Source organism: Sander vitreus, chromosome 10, assembly GCF_031162955.1.
Source record: "Sander vitreus isolate 19-12246 chromosome 10, sanVit1, whole genome shotgun sequence".
Taxonomy (NCBI): domain Eukaryota; kingdom Metazoa; phylum Chordata; class Actinopteri; order Perciformes; family Percidae; genus Sander; species Sander vitreus.
This window is the reverse complement of record NC_135864.1, coordinates 14,883,154-14,904,139: the sequence shown is the minus strand read 5'-3', so window position 1 is coordinate 14,904,139 and position 20,986 is coordinate 14,883,154. Positions and strand designations below refer to the sequence as shown.

The 20,986-nt window shown below is 39.4% G+C and overlaps 1 protein-coding gene across 1 annotated transcript; it reads right to left on the bottom strand.

Moving 5' to 3' along the window:
• Positions 1 to 4,478: 4,478 nt before the first annotated feature.
• Positions 4,479 to 19,937, bottom strand: vegfba (vascular endothelial growth factor Ba). The gene is made up of 8 exons (XM_078260453.1): positions 18,908 to 19,937; positions 15,544 to 15,595; positions 15,254 to 15,450; positions 15,076 to 15,149; positions 14,937 to 14,972; positions 11,282 to 11,365; positions 8,607 to 8,825; positions 4,479 to 7,544 (listed from the first exon to the last, which is right to left on the bottom strand). The coding sequence occupies exons 1-8, from the start codon at positions 18,983 to 18,985 to the stop codon at positions 7,523 to 7,525; spliced, it is 762 nt and encodes a 253-aa protein (XP_078116579.1). The 5' UTR covers positions 18,986 to 19,937; the 3' UTR covers positions 4,479 to 7,522.
• Positions 19,938 to 20,986: the final 1,049 nt, after the last annotated feature.

The following is a 20,986-nucleotide window of genomic DNA, read 5'->3' as shown; positions in this document are numbered from 1 at the left end:
TTACCTGCTAGGCCCCCAACCACAAAAAAAGCTCCACCCTCCCCCTATGCCCTGCACCACCCCTCATCTACGCTCCTTCACCTTTTATACCACACTATAATCCATCAAATGTATCTCTTCCAATGAAACACTCCTCTTTATGCTTTCACACATTATTTGATGTTTTGCTGAACATCGGGACAAAAGAAAATAGTTTTTTCTTCAAAATCTCCCTTTTCTTTTTGATTTTATCTCATTTTCTTCATGCATTATTCAGTTGTTAGCCAATCTCATTTTATCACATATATTCATAGCCCTATGAATGACAATGTTGGTTGGTTGGTTCACCGGATTGCCATGATATCTTGTACAAACATTCATGTTCCCCAGAGGATGAATCCTACTTACTTTGGTGATCCTCTGACTTTTCCTCCAGCACCGCCACAGGGTTCACATTTGTGTTTTTGAATGAAATGGCTTAACACCTATTGGATGGATTGGCATGAAATTTGGTACACACAGTCAATCCCCCTTTAGAATGAATTGTAATAACTTTGATGATCCTCTAACTTTCCATCTATGATCATCATCAGGTCAAAATATGTAGTTATTCAATAATTTGGTTAATGACTAAATAGCCTACTTGCAAAGCAAATGACATGCTCATCAGCTTCAGCTGTAGGCCTACTTTGTGTTTAGTGCTAAATAGCAAATGTTAGCATGCTAACACGTTAAACTATGATTGTGTATTTGATAAACATCATACCTGCTAAACTTTAGCTTGTTAGTATTATTCATTTGCAAAAACATATACAGCTGTAGACCTACTTTGTGTTTAGTGCTAATTAGCAAATGTTAGCATGTTCACACACTAAACTATGATTGTGAACATGATAAACATCATACCTGCTAAACATTGGCTCGTTAGCATTGCCATGGTAAGCATGTTACAGTAGCATGCTGACATTAGCATTTAGCTCACAGAGCTGCTAGCATGACTGTGACTGTTAGCCTTGTTAATGAGAAGCTTTAAATCATGTAGTATAGTGTATGTTAGCGTATTCATGTAAAACCATGTGTACAGCAAACTTTTTTCTTTTTTTTGTGTACAGCAAACTTTGGCAAAGCTAGACTTAATTATGGTCATGTCAATAGAGCAAACCATTTGAACTGATATTTTTTCTTTTCTTTTTACAAATGAGGGGAATTACACTTCTTCATAAAGTCTGTGGTGTTCACACTAAATTCTCAACCCACTGACTTTGCAGATAATGTTTCCCATGTAACAAGAGCTGTAAATCTTTTATCAAGGTTGATGTCCTTCAGTGGACTGAGACAGACAAGGCCTGTGGATCCATGTTTCTGTTGCAGATAACACTGTTTGCTTGTCTTGTGAAATAAAATAAAAAGTTCTTTGTATTCACAAGAGATGTTAAAAAACACTCACTTTCCTGTCACCAGCAAACACACATGGTTCTACTTTACACTGCACACATTATAATCAATCTTTCTCTTTCTCTTTCAGTCTTTTATCTCTCTCTCTCTCTCTCTCTCTCTCTCTCTCTCTCTCTCTCTCTCTCACACACACACACACACACACACACACACACACACACACACACACACACACACACACACACACACACACACAAACAGGGCTGCTGATACCATCTAACAAAACACACTTGCAGGCCAGATAGCGTCCAGTACCTGCTTCAACACAGCTGCTGCTACAAAAGCAGGGTGGACAACGTGGCTGGAGTTATTAGAAAAACATGACGCTGAACGCAGAGAAAGCAAGGTGGAAAAATACAGGAAGTCCTGATACAAGTGCAAAGAATGAGAGGTGCAGAGGGAGATGGATGATGTGCGGGGGTGCAGAGGGATGGAGGCAGACAGACATGTGAGCTACTGGTTGAAAATACACATAGGAAGTCAAATTACAGTAATGCATGAAATGTACAAGAACATACAAAGAAATAGTCAAAGAGCCCCATAAAAGTCTGAGCAGTGTTTCTGCCTCTCCTTTGTTATTCACCAGTACGAGGACATATTTTTTGGGGTTTCTGACAAGTGCAGAACTTTAAAAAACAGATTTTGGAGTAAAGGCATCTTTTCTGTATATTGAAGGGTGACTCAGTGTCCTCTTCTCTCTCTTTCTCTCTCTCTCTCTCTCTCTTTCTCTCTCTCTCTCTCTCTCTCTGTCTCCCTAATCTTGCAGCTATATTTAGTACTGGCGTATTGCCATTCCAGACAGATAGGTTGGCAGCAGCATTTAGCTCCTCTTTCCTCTCCTCTCCTCTTTCATCCTCTCCTCTCTTCACACTCTGTAAAGAGTAATGACGGCCAAAATAAACTGCTGCTAATTTACATGCAATCAGTCATTATAAGATGATAATACTGCCATGTAAGCTTGTCAATTTATAGCCAGTAACTGTGATACAAATAGGCATAGTCATTAGATTATCATCCTTATTTTGGTCTAAAGTTTGCTCTGCAATGTGAAATGATAATTAGGGGACAAATGAGAGCTGAACGTCAAATTGCCACCAACTTTAGTCATCGTCATAGTCAAAATAATCCATGCCAGGGGGATAAAAGGCACAGTGCACAGAATACACAAACAATATCTTCTCTCCAGACTGTGTCTCTCACACAGTCATTACCCCTCATGATTAATTGTAATAACGTTTATGATGTTTTTTGACTATATACCTGCAAAACTAATGACATTCCCATCAACCTCAGCTGTACTTTGTGTTTAGTGCTAAATAGCAAATGTTAGCATGCTAACATGCTAAACTATGATTGTGTATTTGATAAACATCATACCTGCTAAATGTTGGCTTGTTATCATTGTTCATTTGCAAAAACATACATTACATTCTTAAAATGAATATACCAACACCAGTTTGACTGATGACCTGGCTTGCACAAAAAACATGATTTAGGAAGATAATAAATACGAGATAACTGTTTTTGCAAATTAACCCCTGAAGTGAAAGGACTCCGTTACCTAGCAATATCTATCTAATGTTTGCTAGCATTATTAGCGCCATAAGCTACTGGTCTTACTAGCCTGAGTAAGGCTGCAGCTGCTGCTTATGAATTCAACCTTTCATTTGTAAAAGGAAAAATTGGTTATTTCGTCTTTTTAAAAATCCCATATTCTCGCTTTAAGTAAAAGAAGTAACACAATGAAAAATATTCCATCACCAGTAAAAAAAAAAATCTATATAAAAGCATATTGCATTTGTGAGATGATGATGGCTATGTACTCCAGGTTTGAACTGACGTAATGCTGGAAAACATGATGCACATTGTTTTATGTGAGCTGGGTTTTTTTTCATTTATTTTTAGATAGTTTTACTGTGTTTTATGCATTTTATCCTGTTTTATGTATTGTATGTGTGAGTCTGTATGTGCCTATGATTCACCTTCCTGCAAGTTAAAGTAAAATGAAAGTTGAACTGCTCATATGTTTTGTATGTAAAATCTTAATTTGCAAAATAACAAGTAACTATTAAGCTCTCAAATAAATATAAAGTACAATATTTGCCTCTGATATGTAGTGGAGTATAAATTACGTGCAAGTGCCTCATCAGCGTCACTGTACTTGAGTAAATTAACAGTTATTTTTCTCCATACATGTGGGGCTGCATAACTTTGTACTGGACCAGCTTCTGACTCAGCAGTACAAACGAGAGGAGGAGAGGGAACAATATTATGTCTCATAACACCACGTTACGTCACATACACACACACTTTCTCTGTACCCAACTCCCAGGGTGTCGCTGTAATCAAAAGTGTCTGTTTACCTTTCATTACCGTCAAATGAGAGATTAAAACAAAGAGATGGGGGAGATGAGGTCAGAGCAGAGGGACGTTAGAGTGGATAAACAGTGACAGGAAGAAAACAAGAGGTTTATATGAAAAATAAGACATTTCCTTTAATAACATCTGTAACATCATGGTTGTATCCTGGTATCATTTTCAATATATTTGACGATGCAGTATACACTTTTATGTGGACATTGAATCGATTAATTGGCATTTATATACTAATACAACATAAAACTGCATTGTTTTCTACAAAGACATCATAATAGGGCACAAATGGTGTAGCAGCAAAAAAAAGAGGGTTTTCTTTATACATAGGCTACAGTAGTACAATGTATTCACAGAGAAGAGATTCATTACGAAGTATAGCTAAAACAAAGTTACAAATACATCTCTAAAGTATGCACTACGTCATACACAAGGTCATGGCATTTTAGAGATTATAAAATGTTACATAGTTTAGTAAGGGGTCTCTATAGGCTAAGACACTGGAGGCTAGAACAGGGCTACCTTTACAGTGCGATGTAGACTGTGCAGATATAAAGCACACTGATGTTTGATACTGACACAAAATCAGGACATTTGAGTAGGATATTAATATGCCCAAGCTGTATAACTTAAAGAGTTGTGATGTTGAAATGATTGGAGGCTACAGCAGATATTAATGCTTCCTGATAGGATTCGCTGTTGCTTTTATTGTTTAGAATTTGTACTTTGAAATAAGAACATTTGGGCAAAAGAGGAAACAACTGGAACCCCAGAGGCCCTCAACAAATTATCTCAGCACCTCAACTCTTTTAGGTGGAATGTCTTCGATATATCATACATGTCTGCTTGAATGGAGCTTTTTACTTCTTCAGTGTTTTCTTCTATTTTCCCCCAGTGGGCTAATGTACAGTATTTGCTTTGCAATTTCAAACACAAGTGCAAATTATACTGAGGTTCAGTGACTTAGTTTACCCTAAACATTTGTTCACAAAATGCAACATTATCAAGAAATGAAGGCTGGAAAATTGGAATTTTTGAAGTTTCCAGTCTTTATGCTAAGCTAAGCTAAATGACTGCTGGCTTTAACTTCATATTTACTGTACAGACATGAGAGTGGTATCAATCTTCTCATCTAACTCTCAACAAGAAGGTGAATAAGTGAATTTCCCAAAATGTCAAACTATTCCTTTAAAGCCAAGATCACCAGTAGTTTTAGGCTATAAACACTTTGGGAAAATCATCTCCTGTTCCACACTATCACACAGTGTCTGGTCTGTACTCAGAGGACCAGTTTAGTTCTCCTCATATGAAAAAAAAAATGCTTCCCTTCAGGTTATTAAGACACACACAGAAAACTCCTATAGGTTCCTCTAAACCAGTGATAATCACTATAGATCTGCTACAGCTCCACATCTCTACACTGGAGACTATGCTTATTGCTAAATGTAAATAAAAACATTATTATCTTAAAAGAGGTCTGACATAACAAAGAGAAAGTAACAATAATACTTGGTCATTAATATGTTGTGATATAGAGGTAGTGATTGAAGCATTGATTGATGGTTATAACAAACACTGAACAATGGACTCAAGCAAGAAAAAAAAAAAATCTCATCTCAGGAGAGTATAAATACAGAGCTTATCACACCAGCCCCTGAAACAAAGTTATTTAGCTCAAGGCTGACACACAAATAATTCAGACTCGGGACAGTTTCAATTAGCAGGATCGTATGAATCCTGGGGGAGAGTACAGACATGAATTATAGAGTTTCAAAGCTACTGTTTGTCATGGAGATACAACGTCACTGATAATGTTTTGAGTACAATTTTGCACAAAACAAATGGTCTGAATGAGTGTCAAAAATGGGTTTAAACTCCATGACCCGTCATAATGGGTCCTCTGAGCTCTGGCTTTAGCCTGTCACTCTGACTGACATACTGCTCAAGACTTTGTCCTTTCTGAAACTGAATCACAGTTTAAATCCCTGTTCCTACCCAGCATCCATGCAGTCATGAAGTAAAATGGAATTAAACCGTGCGATTCAGTTAGAATATAAACAAGTTATGTTCCAAATGAATAATACTCTTTCCATCCCAGCTTTAACATGCAACAAAAACAGCATTTTTTTCCTTCACTGCACTGGGAACGGCTATTTGCTTGGTTTATGTGTTGCGGAAAACACTGCCCCACTGATTGTTTGAATTACACATTATAATGTATATAGTCTCCCATTTGTGTCCCGTGTTAGCCGCGTCTGTTTAAATTCAATACATTTGGGTATCGGTTTAGATGCTGAGTGTATACATAGCCGGCCACCCAGCTTGACTCTTTATGCAGACGGATTAAAGATGAACAAACAAAACAAAGACACACATTCAGCAATATAGAATGTCTTTCAATCAACTTGAAATAATTATAATAAAATATAAAACAGAGGCATATAATACAATATTAAATGAAGACTTTGCAGTAAATTGCAATAACTGACATATATTTGTACACTTGGTGTGGCACAAACAAATGCTTATGGCTACCTGCATTCATTTCACATTGCATGTGCGTGTAAATATGAATGTATGTGTGCCTGCTATAGCACAGAGTGAGTGAGCTTGTGTGTCTTTCTGCATTTGCAGTGTTGTCTGTGTTCCTGGTATTATAAGTGTGAATGTGTGAAGCAGTGGACAGCCGCCAGCCTCATTATTGTCATTCTCCTCACTGCCTAAAAGAGAGGCAAAGAGAGGCAAAGCGGCTGCTTTCAATCGAGGAGCCGAGGGAAGATGGAGACAAAAGGCCCAAATTAAACAAATGCCGGAAAGCGGCTTGGAGAGCCAGTCCGTGGTCATACGATTTGAATGAAAGAGATGGCTGCAGGGATATCCCATCTGGGTCTTTCAATGGGGAGACCACACAGATACTCTCCATCCCAGCATTCAGCTCAACTATAGGTCCACGCACACTGGGGTGCCAGTTCATGTGCATGTCCTATGTTCTTCTGGTGTGTCTGAGTGTGGATATGTCCATCTATAATCTGTTGCTGCTGTTTTTCAAATCCTCCGCACAAAAATTGGCCTTGACTTTACCCTGTAATCCATCTCCATGTGCAGTTTGTCTTCGAACAACAAATTACAACTTCCACTGAAGCGTTGACACGAAGAACCCCTGCGTAAGACTGATCCTCTTTATATCCATTGTTCTTAAATAGTGTGTGTTTCCACTGCTCTCTTGTATTTGTATAAGTTCAACTGCAGACCTAAAGAGCGGAGCAGGAGTTTGTGTAATTGTATCCACCAAGAACAAATTGTCTAAAAACCACGTCTCTCAAAGTTGCCATTAAGGTGCCTGTCATCCCTCCACTCATGGAATGTGTTTTGTGACTATACATGTCTGTACAGGCATGCACATGTGGACTGACAGAAGCTTTGTCGCAGAAGCAGAGGTGATGGTAACATGTTTGATTACACACACACACACACACACACACACACACACACACACACACACACACACACACACACACACACACACACGCATGTAGATATTTAGGCTGTTACGCTGCACGTGTTGCTTAACTAAGAGCGCTTCTACAGGTTGTGGGTGCTTCCGCAAATATTTCCTTCAGTCTGATGTTCCTGGATGTCCAGGCGTCTGTATGCTACATGGCACTGAGAGTGGGTTGGTGGAAAGAAGTAGGTGAAAATCAAGTCAGTGGACACATCAAGTCCTCATGGCCTCACACCTGGAACAATAAACAATAAAGAGATGAAGTTTTAAGCATGAAAACTTTTTTTGACAGACACAGGGCTGATTCTCACATGTACTTTTCCTTGACGTACTCGTCCAAAACGTCTTAATTTATTTCTGTCAAATGTACCCACTTTGGGAGCAATTTTGGGTTCAGGATCTTGTTCAAGGACACTTAACACGTAGAACACGTGGTCACCCACTCTACTACTTGAGTTACAGCTGCTCCCACCAAAGCTTATCACTGCAGCAAAAGCTCAAGTATCTGATTTCCTGTCTAAAAATCTCTAATTAGATATTTTCAAATCGTTATAGAAAATGGATTGTGAGTTGGGATGATCTGGAGCAAGAGAACATACAGCTTCAATTCGTAAAAGAAACAGCCTGATGCAGCTCAAGGTGCTTCAGAGATTGCATTTATTTATTTAGATTTCTAAATTATTCACTTTTTTCATTTTCAATACTCTAGACCCTTGTCTGTGTATTGTTATGTTTCAGTAACATTGTTCAAAAACAAATAAATAGAATTTTCTTAAAAAGTACAAGCATCAGATGTTTATGTTTTGGTAACATGTGGACTGGTCTTGCTTTGCCAGACCCTCCTCCAAAGCGTGCTGGAGGACAGTCTGGCTACTCCACATAGCATTTGGGGATGGGAGGAACACATGCTCTGGTTTATTGACATTTCTTTAAACCAATCACAAATGTCTTGGGCGGCACTAAGCAACAGAGAAAAGCCATGGTGCTGCTGCAAAATGTGCTCGGAAGGAACTTGTTTTGGTGGAACGTGTGTACGTTTAAAAGTTGTTTTAGTCGTGCAACAGAAAACTCAGATTGGACAGATAGTCTAGCTAGCTGTCTGGATTTACCATGCAGAGATTTGAGTAAAGGTTAACCATAGTCCTCATAAATCCACCGGAGTTTGAAATGCCAACACAAAGGAAGCCCAAGGCAATGGATATCCGGCCTAAATGAGTAAAATCCGGTGGATTTTCCGGGGACAACGGAGCAATCCCGGAAGTGGAACGTCAAGGATATAGACTACATGTGGACTGACCTGCAGCGGTGAGGGTTGAGCCTCCGGTCTTTCCGACTGCAGCTCTCAGCTCTGATGGTGCAGTGGCACTGACAAGACGTTGCATTCAGTGCCCACTTCCTTCCTCTGCAGGGTCGGCAACTAGGCCTCGGAGATGGCGATGGAGAGGGAGCGAGGCTGGTGGGCGGAGGTGATGGAGGAGGAGAGGATGGGGGAGGAAGAGGTAGGGGAGCATGTGTCCTGGATGGAAGGAAGAAGGGTGAAAGAACAGTGTGGTTAGCTGCAGAATGTATTCATTCATTGATTAACAAGAATCTACAGCTATGCAAGCAGCGCTGTGAGGCTGCACTTAGGCACAATGCTTTGAAACTAAATGCTAATGTCAACATGCTAACATGCTCACAATGACAATGCTAACATGTTAGCAGGTATACTGTTTAACATGTTCACCATTTTATGTTTAGCATGTTAACCTTTGCTAATTAGCACTAAACACAAAGTAAAGCTGAGGTTGATAGGAATGTAATTAGTTTACCTAATGGTAGAGCTAGATGAAAAGTTACGGGTTAGGTTAAGGGTCTTTAATTTATCCTGAGGGGGACATGAATGTCTGAACCACATTTCATGGCAATCCATCCAATAATTATTAAGACATTTTATTTGCAAAAACCAACGTCCACCTTATGGTGAAACTACATGAAAAGTCAGTGGATCATTACAGTAAGTTTGTAGGCTTCATCTTGAGGAGATCATCAATGTCCGTACAACACTTAATGACAATCTATCCAACAGTTGTTGAGATGTTTCAGTTTGGACCGACACACAGACACACTGACACACTGAAAGCCACGGTGTGTGATCAATACAGGGTCTAAAAGATTTTACTACTTTTCTATTGATCCCACACCACGTTGCTAGCATGGCTAAAAATAAAATGCAAGGCTTGTTTAAACATGCAGTGCCAGACTGAACCAAACCTACACAATGCAGTGTGTGGGAGATGTGTGACTAATGTGGTATACTGTTTCCTTTGCTGCCGACAAACTTTCTTCTCTTTCTGTCAGTCTGTGTTTCTGTCCGTTACCATGGCTATAGTCACTTAGCTGCCTATGAGGCTTTCAGTTTCTCCCTTTAGACACTCTGTACTTTCTCTGAGTCTGAGAAAGTTGCCTGCGTCAGTTGGTCCATTAACTGAAGCTGGTTCTGCCTCAGTCTTCCTGCGAGGCTGGCAGCTTTAATGAAGTTACTTAATGAGGCAGAGAGGGGCCATCTTTGTTCAGACCTCGATGACCACGCCTGTCACTGGCATGGATAGAGGAGGTAGCATTTGGGAGCAAATTACACAGATTTTACCCCTGCCAGAGTCTGAATAAAGCCTGTTCTGAGTGATGGATGGGTGCTGAAGGACATCACACCCAAACCAAGTCACCTCTGGGCCCCTGGAGGCCAGAAATGAAGCAAAGTCAAGGGGAAGCAGATGAAAAAAGAAACTTTTTCTTTTTCTGCTCAGGACTGAATCATGGGACTCATGTACATGGTGGCAGAAAGACATACACACAGACACACCATGACACACACACACACACACACACACACACACACACACACACACACACATCTGTTCCTCTAAGATCACAGTGGATAATCATTTCAAAATGTTTTTATTGTCCTTGAATGTTTCTAAATTACCTTCTTACCAGCCAGAGTTGTGAATTATATAACATGTGATATAAGTGATCACAGTAAATATTAAATATGAATGAATAGTTGCCATATACTGTGTTGTTTTTATAAAGCCTACTAGTCTTAGACAGACATGAGTCCTGTGTGTGTGTGTGTGTGTGTGTGTGTGTGTGTGTGTGTGTGTGTGTGTGTGTGTGTGTGTGTGAGAGAGAGACCTTGAGTGCTGTGACTGAAAACCAAACATTCACACTGAGGCTTACTTAAAGTGCCCATATTATGAAAAAAACACTTTTTCTGGGATTTGGGGTGTTCTTTTGTGTCTCTGGTGCTTCCACACGCATACAAACTTTGAAAAAAATCCATCCATGCTGTTTTGAGTGAGATACGGTTTCTGAATGTGTCCTGCCTTCAGTCTCCGGGTGAGCTGTTCAAAATCGGCACGAAACGAGCTGGCTAACCACAACTGTTAGCTCGTAGCATTAGCGTTAGCATGCTACCTCATTCTCAATAGCAAAGCACTGCTACAACACACACAAGTTCACCATAATCTACAAAAGAACTACTTACATGTGCGCCCTCATTTAGAAGTCTCCCAGCTAATCCTGCCTTGTAACTGACCGAAGTTGGAGAAACAGCCTTTCTTTTACTGTCTATGGAGCTAGCTAGCTGACATGATCTACATCTGAGCTACTGCGCATGTGCGAGTGCAATCAAAGATAGTTCACAAGAAGAAGAAGAAAAGAGGTCTCACTCTGTAGCTAAAACAGAGACCAGGTGAAAACAGGATCTGCAGCAGTGAGAGAGAGCTGTGCAGTACAACAAAAATATGGTGTTTTTTGAAAATTAAACCATGTAAACCTATTCTGGTACAACCTTAAAATACAATTATGAACCTGAAAATGAGCATAATATGGGCACTTTAAATAATAACTAACAACATCAACTTAAGGGTTTTAACTGGGATTGAAAAATAAAAATAAATAATCAATGTGTGTACTGAATATTCAACATACGCAGCTCTGATGGCTCCAGTTGTCTTATGTCTGGACTTTCCTCTCTCCTTTTTCTTGTCTGTTCTTGATGGCTTCAAATAGGGCCTGGGAATATCAGACAAACAAAATGTTACACACATTAAATAGTCAGGAGTTATTATATTTTTTGACACCTGTTGGAATTGAAAATTAGGTTGAAAAAATGAATAGCCCTGTGTGTCCACCACTAACTAAGTGAATACATTGAATGTATGCATATTTTAGTCTAGATTCTATTTAAGAAAAGTTCAGCTTTTAACATTTGAGAAGATATCAGAAAACAGTATTATTTTATAGGATTGGTACCAAAAGTCAGGTTTCTTGTCTGCACTAAGTTATTGGAAAATGTCGAACAACACCCAGCCTCCATATATTTCATCTCCAAATGTTATTTTCACAAAACGCATAGATTGTAATGCCCTAATACAGGGTTTTTCAAACTTTTTGTGTGTGTGGACCACTATTTGTAATCAAGAATTTTCGCGGACCACCTCATAATACACATAATAAAATATGTCTACACACAGTCCTACCTGAATTAATCCGCACCTCTTAATAGGCCTACTAGCACTAAAACTATAACTGGTCATCGCATCAGTACAACAGACGTGTTAAAAGAAAGTTTACTGCACACAACGGCTGCCACATATTTAATTTATTTATTTACTCAAGCGCCCGAGGCATAATCAGGTTCATTTGAAGAACAGGCTTATTTCCATAGCCATGGAGTATTAAATATATACAGTATAAGAACACTTGGATGTAGTCAAAATTTAAAAACCTTTGCCGATTTTAGGGGATTATTAATCTTCAGAGTTTGGACTTGAATGTCACGGCCAAGCGCCACTAGCCTATTTTAGTAATCACACACATGACAATTTAATTTAAATTTAAGTTGTATATCAATATACATATTTCCTGGTAAAATGAAGGTTAAAAAACTATTATTTTATATTTTAGTTAGCTTTTCCACGGACCACCTGCAGTACCCTCACGGACCACAAGTGGTCCGCGGACCACAGTTTGGGAATGACTGCCCTAATACAAACATGTAGGCCTTCAAACACTATGATAAATCTCCTTTTCAAAACAGGAAGCTCACAGCAGAGACTTTCAAGTGAACTTCACATACTGTACATTGCGAGTTGCGAGTAAACAGATATTATGGTCGAAAACAAAAACCAAAAAAAGAGCGACGAGTACAGATGATGAATCTTCAATAACAAGTGAAAGTGAGATCCAAAAACACGCCTCCAATTACCGTTTATCGCCATACGTGCCGCCAAAGAGAATGTAACGATCTTTGAGATTGTAACTTTAAGTACAATTCTGAGTTTTTTTTATGCTACTCTACTTCTACTCCACTACATTGCAGAAGGAAATATTGCACTTTTCACTCCACTACATGTATCTGGCAGCTTGAGTTACAAGTTAATCTGCAGAAAAAGAGTTTCAAAACCTGTGATGAGCACATCAAATGCAAATTATTGTTCAAAATCAAATCAAACTGCATAACAGTATCACATAAAAATGCTGCTTACATGTTATTGTACTAGCAAAAAATATCCAGAGGTATAATATATAACTATTATAAGTCTGACTGGGGCCATTCTGCTGCAATGACAAGTAAGTCGATATGCTGATATTACTTGTAATTTTACTTAAGTACAATTTTGAAAGAAGGACTTTTACTTGTATTGGAGTATTTTTACAGACTGGTATTGCTCAAAGTCGAAGATCTGAATACAGATCACTGCCCAGGGAGCTCTCAGGAGACACTCCCCAAAAACACAGAACACAGAACACAACCTATTACTGTAGCTTTGCATTTTTGGGCACATCGTCCACCTTGTCTGTGGTTAACTAAGCTCTGTTCATATCCCTATCATACTCCAGTCTTTATTGAGCACAATCTGTTTTACTTTAATATATGCTGGTACCCTCAACAGCAAAGTGCATCGGCTCACAGTTTTGGTTTTTTGCTTTTTGATTTAACTTCCCTGTCTCTTTAATCCGATCTGCTGTAACTATATTAAACGTTATCAAATTATGGAGGGCCGTGTTTACCAGCTTAGCTCTGGCAATAATAACTGAGTTGAGCTGCTTCTGTTGTTGTCTTTGGAGCTCTAATTTACTATCATGGATGTGTGACTCTGCTCCGTCAGTCTGTGAGAGAGCACATGGCAAGGGAGATAAAAATCATCGCTATGGTGACAACAGGATGTGGGCCATCCCAAGGGATGCTGGGAGAGAGTCACACAGATGCTAACTCACTGAGGGGCACACACACATAAACAAATATTCTCACACACACAAAAACTTTTGCACACATTTATACTAGCACATAGAAAATGTACAGTACACATGTGCAAAGACATGCAGAGATTCAGCAAACACAGTCACGTAGACACATGAAACCTGAACAGGGTAAAACAAAAATGTATACACACGTACAGTACACATACATACAGTACATTGGAATCGTTTATTTATGTCCACATCCTAACAGGAAGTAGGAGGACATAAACATTAAAGATGAAATCACATGATTGCATAGCTGGAACTGCCAGTATGAAGTACACAAACAAACATCAGGGATCCAACAAAAATGTTCCTTTCACAGTGTATAGCTGTCAGTCTCGGCTGAACCTCAACAATTCGTACAGTACAGTGTCTACCGCCGGAACAGGAAGGTTTATTTACTTTTAGTATATGTTGACCTACAGTCAGAGATTTCCAATGATCCACAATAGTTTTCTATCATGTTTTAGTTCACGGACAACAAATCTGAAGCTCTAAAAGAAACATACAGAAGGTACTTGCTTGCTTTGAGATATGTAAACTATCAGATTCAACTATTTGTAATCCCAAATTAGTTTTGACAAAGTTGCATTATGATAAGGTATCCAAGAGAGCCAGCTCTCCAAGAGCCATACAGTAACCACAATGTGCCTGGATTGATTTCACCTTTACCACATTATCTTTTCATGTTTCCTGTCATTTTCAACTATGTGATGAAGGCAAAAAAAAATTACATTACAAAATTACATTTTTGTTGTGTTTTGGAAACTCAACAAAAGAGTTGTAGTAACAGCCTAAATTGTAATCAGCATCCCACTAGTTGATTCTTTATTATGTTTAATTATAATTAAACCTGGAAAGTGAACACTGACATGTTTCATGTACTGACGTGACAATGATGATGTGAATTTGGTTATTTCTTGCATTTAAGAGGTGAGACATTGATCTGAGATGTTGGACTTTTGCAGCAAGGAATGACCAAATGTTTGAAATCGATTAAAGTCTTATGTCCTCGGATAATGCAAATGAGAACAAGTAACCTCTATTCAACACTATTAAGCCACTTATGGCTACTTAGGTTTCATCAGAACAGTTTTTGACTGTAACACTCCTCTTAATTCCTCCTCGTTAATAACATCACCAGCAGAATTATAAGAGCATCATTAGTGGACATGGCTTCACAGACAGGGCTTCATAAAGTCATTAGAGATGATGGAACATGACATTTCACAACAACAGCTCACTCACACACGATTAAACATGAACAGACAAGGAGAGATAAAAAGGGTAAGAAGGGAAGAGGAAGGGTAAAGAAGTGAAAAACAATATGTGTTACCTTGTTGTAGGTGTTGGCTGGGAATGATCTTTTAATCTGCATACAGATACAACAGACGGTGTCAGCATAAAGGTGCAAGGAGGTCACTCAACAACAGGTATACCATGCATCTCTGAGCACAGGCTGTGTGTTTTATTACCTGCACTCACACTGGCTGTGCTCGACGAACGGCAGCTCAATGAGCTCATGTTTCATGAAGGAGGTTCTCATCAGCTGCACACAGATCAGAAAATATTCACACATCATCTCACTGTTTCCAACATTATTCGTCTACACTGAAGCAGGGAGGGATTTAGAGGGTGTCTGTGTGTATATACCTCCATTGTGAGTGTGTGTGTAAGCAAGGGAACACACTCCAGGGCCTCGTCAGCACAGCAGCCACCACATCGCCTCACCGACACACAGGATGGGACGAAGAGATGGTGCGTCTCCCCCGGCAACTCCCGCCAAACCTCCACCAGAGTGTCCCGAGGCTCACAGCCGCTCCGCGAATAAACCTCCAACCACCGTCGCACTGGTGGAGATAAATCAATAAAGGCATGATTTTATTTCTCTCTATCAGCTCCATTAAGTAGTGCAGAGTTCTTTGTAGAAACAGGGAGCATACCTTCTCGACCTTCCCTGGATTTTGGGGAGTCTGACGGCCGCCAGTGAGCGAGCTGGAGGGAGAAATAAAAGTAGTGAGCTCATGTGAAAAGCACCGTTTCAATAAGTTTAGGGTTTCCTGGTCAAGTTGACTTGTTAGATAGCATTCAGCATTGCACTTCGGAGTCAGAACAAGTGGTTCAATATCAGTCCCGAAAAAAGATGGAGGCCTATATATAGCATAGTCAAAAGGTGAGTAAATATGGCCGGGTTGACTCAGTGGGTAGAGCAGGCGCACGTATACATAGAGGCTTATGCCTCGGCGCAGAGGTCCAGGGTTTGAATCCGACCTGAGACGATTTCCTGCATGTCTCCCCCTCTCTCTCCCCTTTCTCACCTAGCTGTCCTATCAATTAAAGGTAGAAAAGCCCAACAAAAACAAAAAAATAGAAAAAAAAAAGGTGGGTAAATTAGTACTTTGGTAGGTCATCATTGAAGAAAAACAATAGTTTTCTATACTTAAAATACATATAATAAAATATATCTGCTATTTATCAATAATCAAGATTTTTTTTTGAACTAAGCATTATATAACAGTAATTTAACTGTTGAGCTATTGCCTGCAACCTCCTGTTTGACATTGTTGTAAAAAGGCTGCTGGTACATATCAAAGTGTTTCCTGTCAATGAACACCACAATAGTTCACACCTGGCATCTGAATACAACAGGCTCAATAATGCCTAGTGGTAAATGACAGGAAGAAAGTGAAAACTCTGAACTTTGATACACAGATACACATGTAGGAGGGTAAGAGCCACCCTACAGTTGTACAACAACTTAATAAAACATGCCCCATTTTGGACTATATTTTGAAATATTCTGCAGTGGGGTCCATTTGAGCATGTACTGCAACTGAAAATGTCTACGTTCAAGACCAAAATCCATCCACATTTTCAACAATATAAGGGAGGGAACTGCTGAATATTCGAACAAGTTGTACCTGCTACCTTTGCCCTCCCAACCCCACCTGATTAAGGTGAAAAAATTTCAGGAGTCTTGCAGTAGTAGATAGTGAAAGTATCTACTACTGGATTTCGCAACAATGAACAGTTACAGTCAGAGTATAGCTGGGAGTTGACCGTTTAATAAAATGAGCTGAAGGGAGACCACCTGCTGCAGCTTTTGTAGTAAAGATAATTTGTTCCGACAGTTATATCCATCCCATATTTACTACTTTCATGTTGCCCAGATGCAGTTAACACTCATATACAGCTTCTTATAGTGACCTCTGAAAGGGAAAATAATCACCAAGTACAATTTTGATGTACTTATACTTTACTTGAGCATTTTTTCTGCTACTTTATATTTGTACTCAACTACATTTCAGTGGCAAATGTACTTTTTATTCCACTACATTTGTCTGACAGCTAGTTATTCGTTAACTTGCAGATAAATATGTTACATTCAATAGCATAAAATAACCTTAAAACCCCAGTATAATTACATGTTAAACCAGTGGTTCCCAACTTGTTTGGCTTGTGACGCTTAACAAAAACAAGAACAGTGTGTAGTTGGGGCCTCTTATCATGTTTCAGATATCTATGAGCTGTTAGCAGTTCCACCAAAGAGAGATTACACTTCTCAGACTTTTCATTAAACAACAGTTTGAGGCCCAAATTTCACTAATAACAGAAAAAAACTAAAATGGAAACAGATTTGCGTAGCACAACTTATTTTATTTCTTCTTTCCTCTCCCATTAATCATGTTATGACCCCTCAGATTTATCTTGTGACCCTTTGGAGAGGCCCGAACCTCAGGTTGGGAACCACTGCACTAAACCACCTAACAACCTAAGTTTGTATAAAGTAGTCAAACCAAGCTCCACCTCGACCTGCTACGACAGTAAAATGCCACTTACAGATAAATCAGTATTAACTATTTAATTATATCAGTCACAGGGGACATTTTAAGGCAAAACAAATACTTACTTTTGAGACTTTAGGTACATTTAGCTGATGATACTACTGTATTTTAGGATTTGGAATAAAGGACTTTTACTTGTTTACATTGTTGTATTGGTAAATTTACCCAAGTAAAGGATCTAAATACTTCTTATGCCAATGAAAAAACACAGAAAAAGAAACTGAATTGTATAGCTCCCTAGAAAACCAAGGCCACTTGTAAGGGAATGTAGACTTTGTCCAGTTGCCCCCCTTTGACTGCTCTACCCCCTTCTAGACACACACACACACACACACACACACACACACACACACACACACACACACACACACACACACACACACACACGTTTGGCCCACATTGATTCTGAGTTAAGCTGTGACTAAGGACATTTTGTGACTGGTAGGATGTGAGCTTAAGTAAGTGTGTCTTTTCTGTATCAGAGACTGGGATGAAATTACCTCCTTTTGGCGCGCGCACACACACACACACACACACACACACACACACACAGAAAAAAGGATGACCCCTTTTCCAAATAATCTATCAGAAAAGCAGACAGCATGAAACCAGAGAGTTTCAGATGTGAGCAGGTGAATAGTCACGCTGCTGTGTCATGTAGCGTCTAGGATGATGCATCACTAAACAGCAGCACAGAGTCAGGGCTGGATCCCACACCGCTGCAGAGCTGTGTTCCTGATACAAGTCTCCAGACATAAATAAAGAACCAGCACACGCAGTTTTCTCTTTGTGAGCACCTGCTGCTGTGGAAACTGTCAGTAGGCCTATATGAACATTTCTTATCAATGATAAATAATTAAAATAGCTTTTTAAATTAAATATTTCAAGAATTATTGGTCCCACTGTTTAATGAGGTGCCCTTTATAAAGTAGTAGTTTATAGGAGTTAAAAATTAAATAATTAATGAATCTATCATAAATTGGCAGAAAATGAATTTCCAACTATTTTGATTTTGGAATAAACACTTTTTGGATGAGAAGAACATTAAAGGTGCTGTAGGTAGGATTGTGAAGATCCAGGACTTAGCCAAAAATGTTGAACATCGACAACTTCTCAGTTTGTTTAAGGTGCCTCACTAGAAAACGGCACTGAATTATGAAAATGATGAGGAAACAATACCATAATGTCACCTTATAAATCATATGGCTGTCCTGAATAATAATGTTAGATAGACTAGTGAATTTTCCTGTCACTGGACACTATGGCTTAGTGACAGGTGTCATTGACCTAGGGGATAACTTCCACCAAGCTAAAAGTTCCACGTTCTTCACCAGAGCAAATCCATACAAAAGGGATTTCATCAAGTGACTATAAGATGGAAATAAACCGCACAAGCTCATAGCTGATGGCTGACTAACCACCTCAGACATGCAGTCATTTAGGGCCAAATATATAGGCCTACCTTGGCATGGGACGTCGGTATTCTGGTGAGCAGCAGGAATTGAAACATTCCTAGAATAACTTGAAGTATAATCCCCATTGTGCAGAAGTCCAAGGGACACGCAAAAAAATATTCTTTGGACCAATCCAAAAAAAGAAAAAAGGGCTTATTCGGCCGTCTCCTTCCTTCGCTTCTGTGTCCGATTAAAGACGCAGAAATCCCGCTTTCATTCTCCAGTCTCCCTTCCTTGACACCCAGGGTGGCATCCTCAGTGTTGGAATAATATATTGTTGCATTTAGACTAAATTATCGAAATCATCTAAAGCAGCTCTCAATCTAAACTCTAATGGTAGTTTGTAGGCTATTTCAATTAGTCAGACACTGTAGGACACTGTGTCTAAAATAAGCCTCCATCCACTCTTTTTAACACAGACAGAAAAATCTGCTACTCTCAAGTAATAATTTATTAACTATGTAATTTTTTTAATGAGACTTGTTTAAACTTTGACTGATGGCTCCCTATATTTAAGCTATTTCAGGTCAGTCTGGTCCTGATCCCATGAAACCGGTGTGGAGGTCCAGGGTGACGTGACTGGATCATCCAGATTCCCGCTGAAACGTGGTGCGATCATAAAATCCTGGAGAGAAAAAAAATCACATCATCCAGCTAGGCTATAGGACGTTTATCCGGCAAAGATCCGACGCTTTAGTCCGACGTGCAGGGCTGGACAGTGGCGCATATTCCGCTCCCTGGCTCGGTCACAGTCTCTCCACACTGGCGCTCCCACTGAAAATGTGACGCTTCCCATTTAGGCGCATCTTCCCGTTTTTTTGTCCTCTTATAAATATGTCTAGAATAACATCCTCCACTGACATGGTAGCACAGCTAGAACAGAGCCGGAGCAGCAGGGTAGTCCGCAGACAGAGAGAGGTCTAGAGAGGTAGGAGTCTTCATTAGTTGTTGTGATCGGTTTCCTCATTTCCTTTGCCCTTGAGACGCACGCAGCGTAACCATTGCACTGCCAACTTTTTTCCAAACGGGACAGGCGCACTGCATACAGGTGCAGCGTCTCTACTGGTCCCAGGATGGTGGTGGTGGTGGTGGTGGGGTGGGGTCAGGGGCTAGCTGCCACTGAGACACTGCGAGGTCATGTCCTCGGTGTTATTTCTGCAATTGTGGTTGTTTTAGTTTGGCCATCTGCATGGGAATTAAAGTCGATTCCCAGGAAATTAATTTGCAACTTTTGGTAATTGATTAATCGATTATTCTTTCAAAAGTGCCAAAAATGAACTAGTTCCTACTGTTCAAATGTGAATATTCACTGGTTTTATTATATAGCTCTGATGGTGTTCTGATGCTTTGGACAAAATAAGCGAAGATGTCACCTTGAAAACTGTGGTGGGGACTTTTCCATTCTGACATTGTAGACCAAAACGATTAATCAGGGACATTATCAGCAGATTCATTTGTAATGAAAAGAATTGTTAGTTGCAGCAATATGGCAAACAACACAATAAAGGATTCAGTATTTATTCACCACAGTTGTTTCCTGGCAGTGTGGAGAGGGCTGTGTCCAAGCCTTCATGTTGGGTAATACAGTTTGGCTCGTTATTTAGTCCATAACTTCTTCATCATCATTTCCTTATAAATTCCACTAATATCAAATAATTTCCTAGGACATTTTCTGGAAAGGGCCATATCATTTAGTAATTATTAAAATTATGAAACACTAAAATGATTAGGAAATTAAGAATATTTTGATGTCAGGAGGTGCGTTGGTATTGTGGTGTTGTCTGGGGATTCTAACATCCTGGCTACGGCCCTGGTTAGGATTTTTATCGCATAATATTTTGACACTCTAAATGTGAACATAGTGAATATTATGGTTCACTGCCCCCTATGAACTTATTCAAATAAGAACATCAAATGTTAGTTTTTAGGACTAAATCACATCAAATAAGGCAGTATAGTGTAAACGCCTGAGGGTCACTTCTCTATTAATGATTTATTTTTCTACTTTATATGACTATCTATAATATTCCAAATAATAAATCAGAGGGCATTTCAAACACAGAGTATTATTTCAGAGCATGATCTGA

Excerpts from the sequence above, each read along its gene's own strand:
- vegfba (XM_078260453.1), bottom strand. The coding sequence starts at position 18,985 with ATGGGGATTATACTTCAAGTTATTCTAGGAATGTTTCAATTCCTGCTG. Across the intron at positions 15,596-18,907 it reads TACCGACGTCCCATGCCAAG|CTCGCTCACTGGCGGCCGTC; the intron begins GTAGGCCTATAT and ends TTCTCCCTCCAG. Across the intron at positions 7,545-8,606 it reads CTCAACCCTCACCGCTGCAG|GTGTGAGGCCATGAGGACTT; the intron begins GTCAGTCCACAT and ends TTATTGTTCCAG.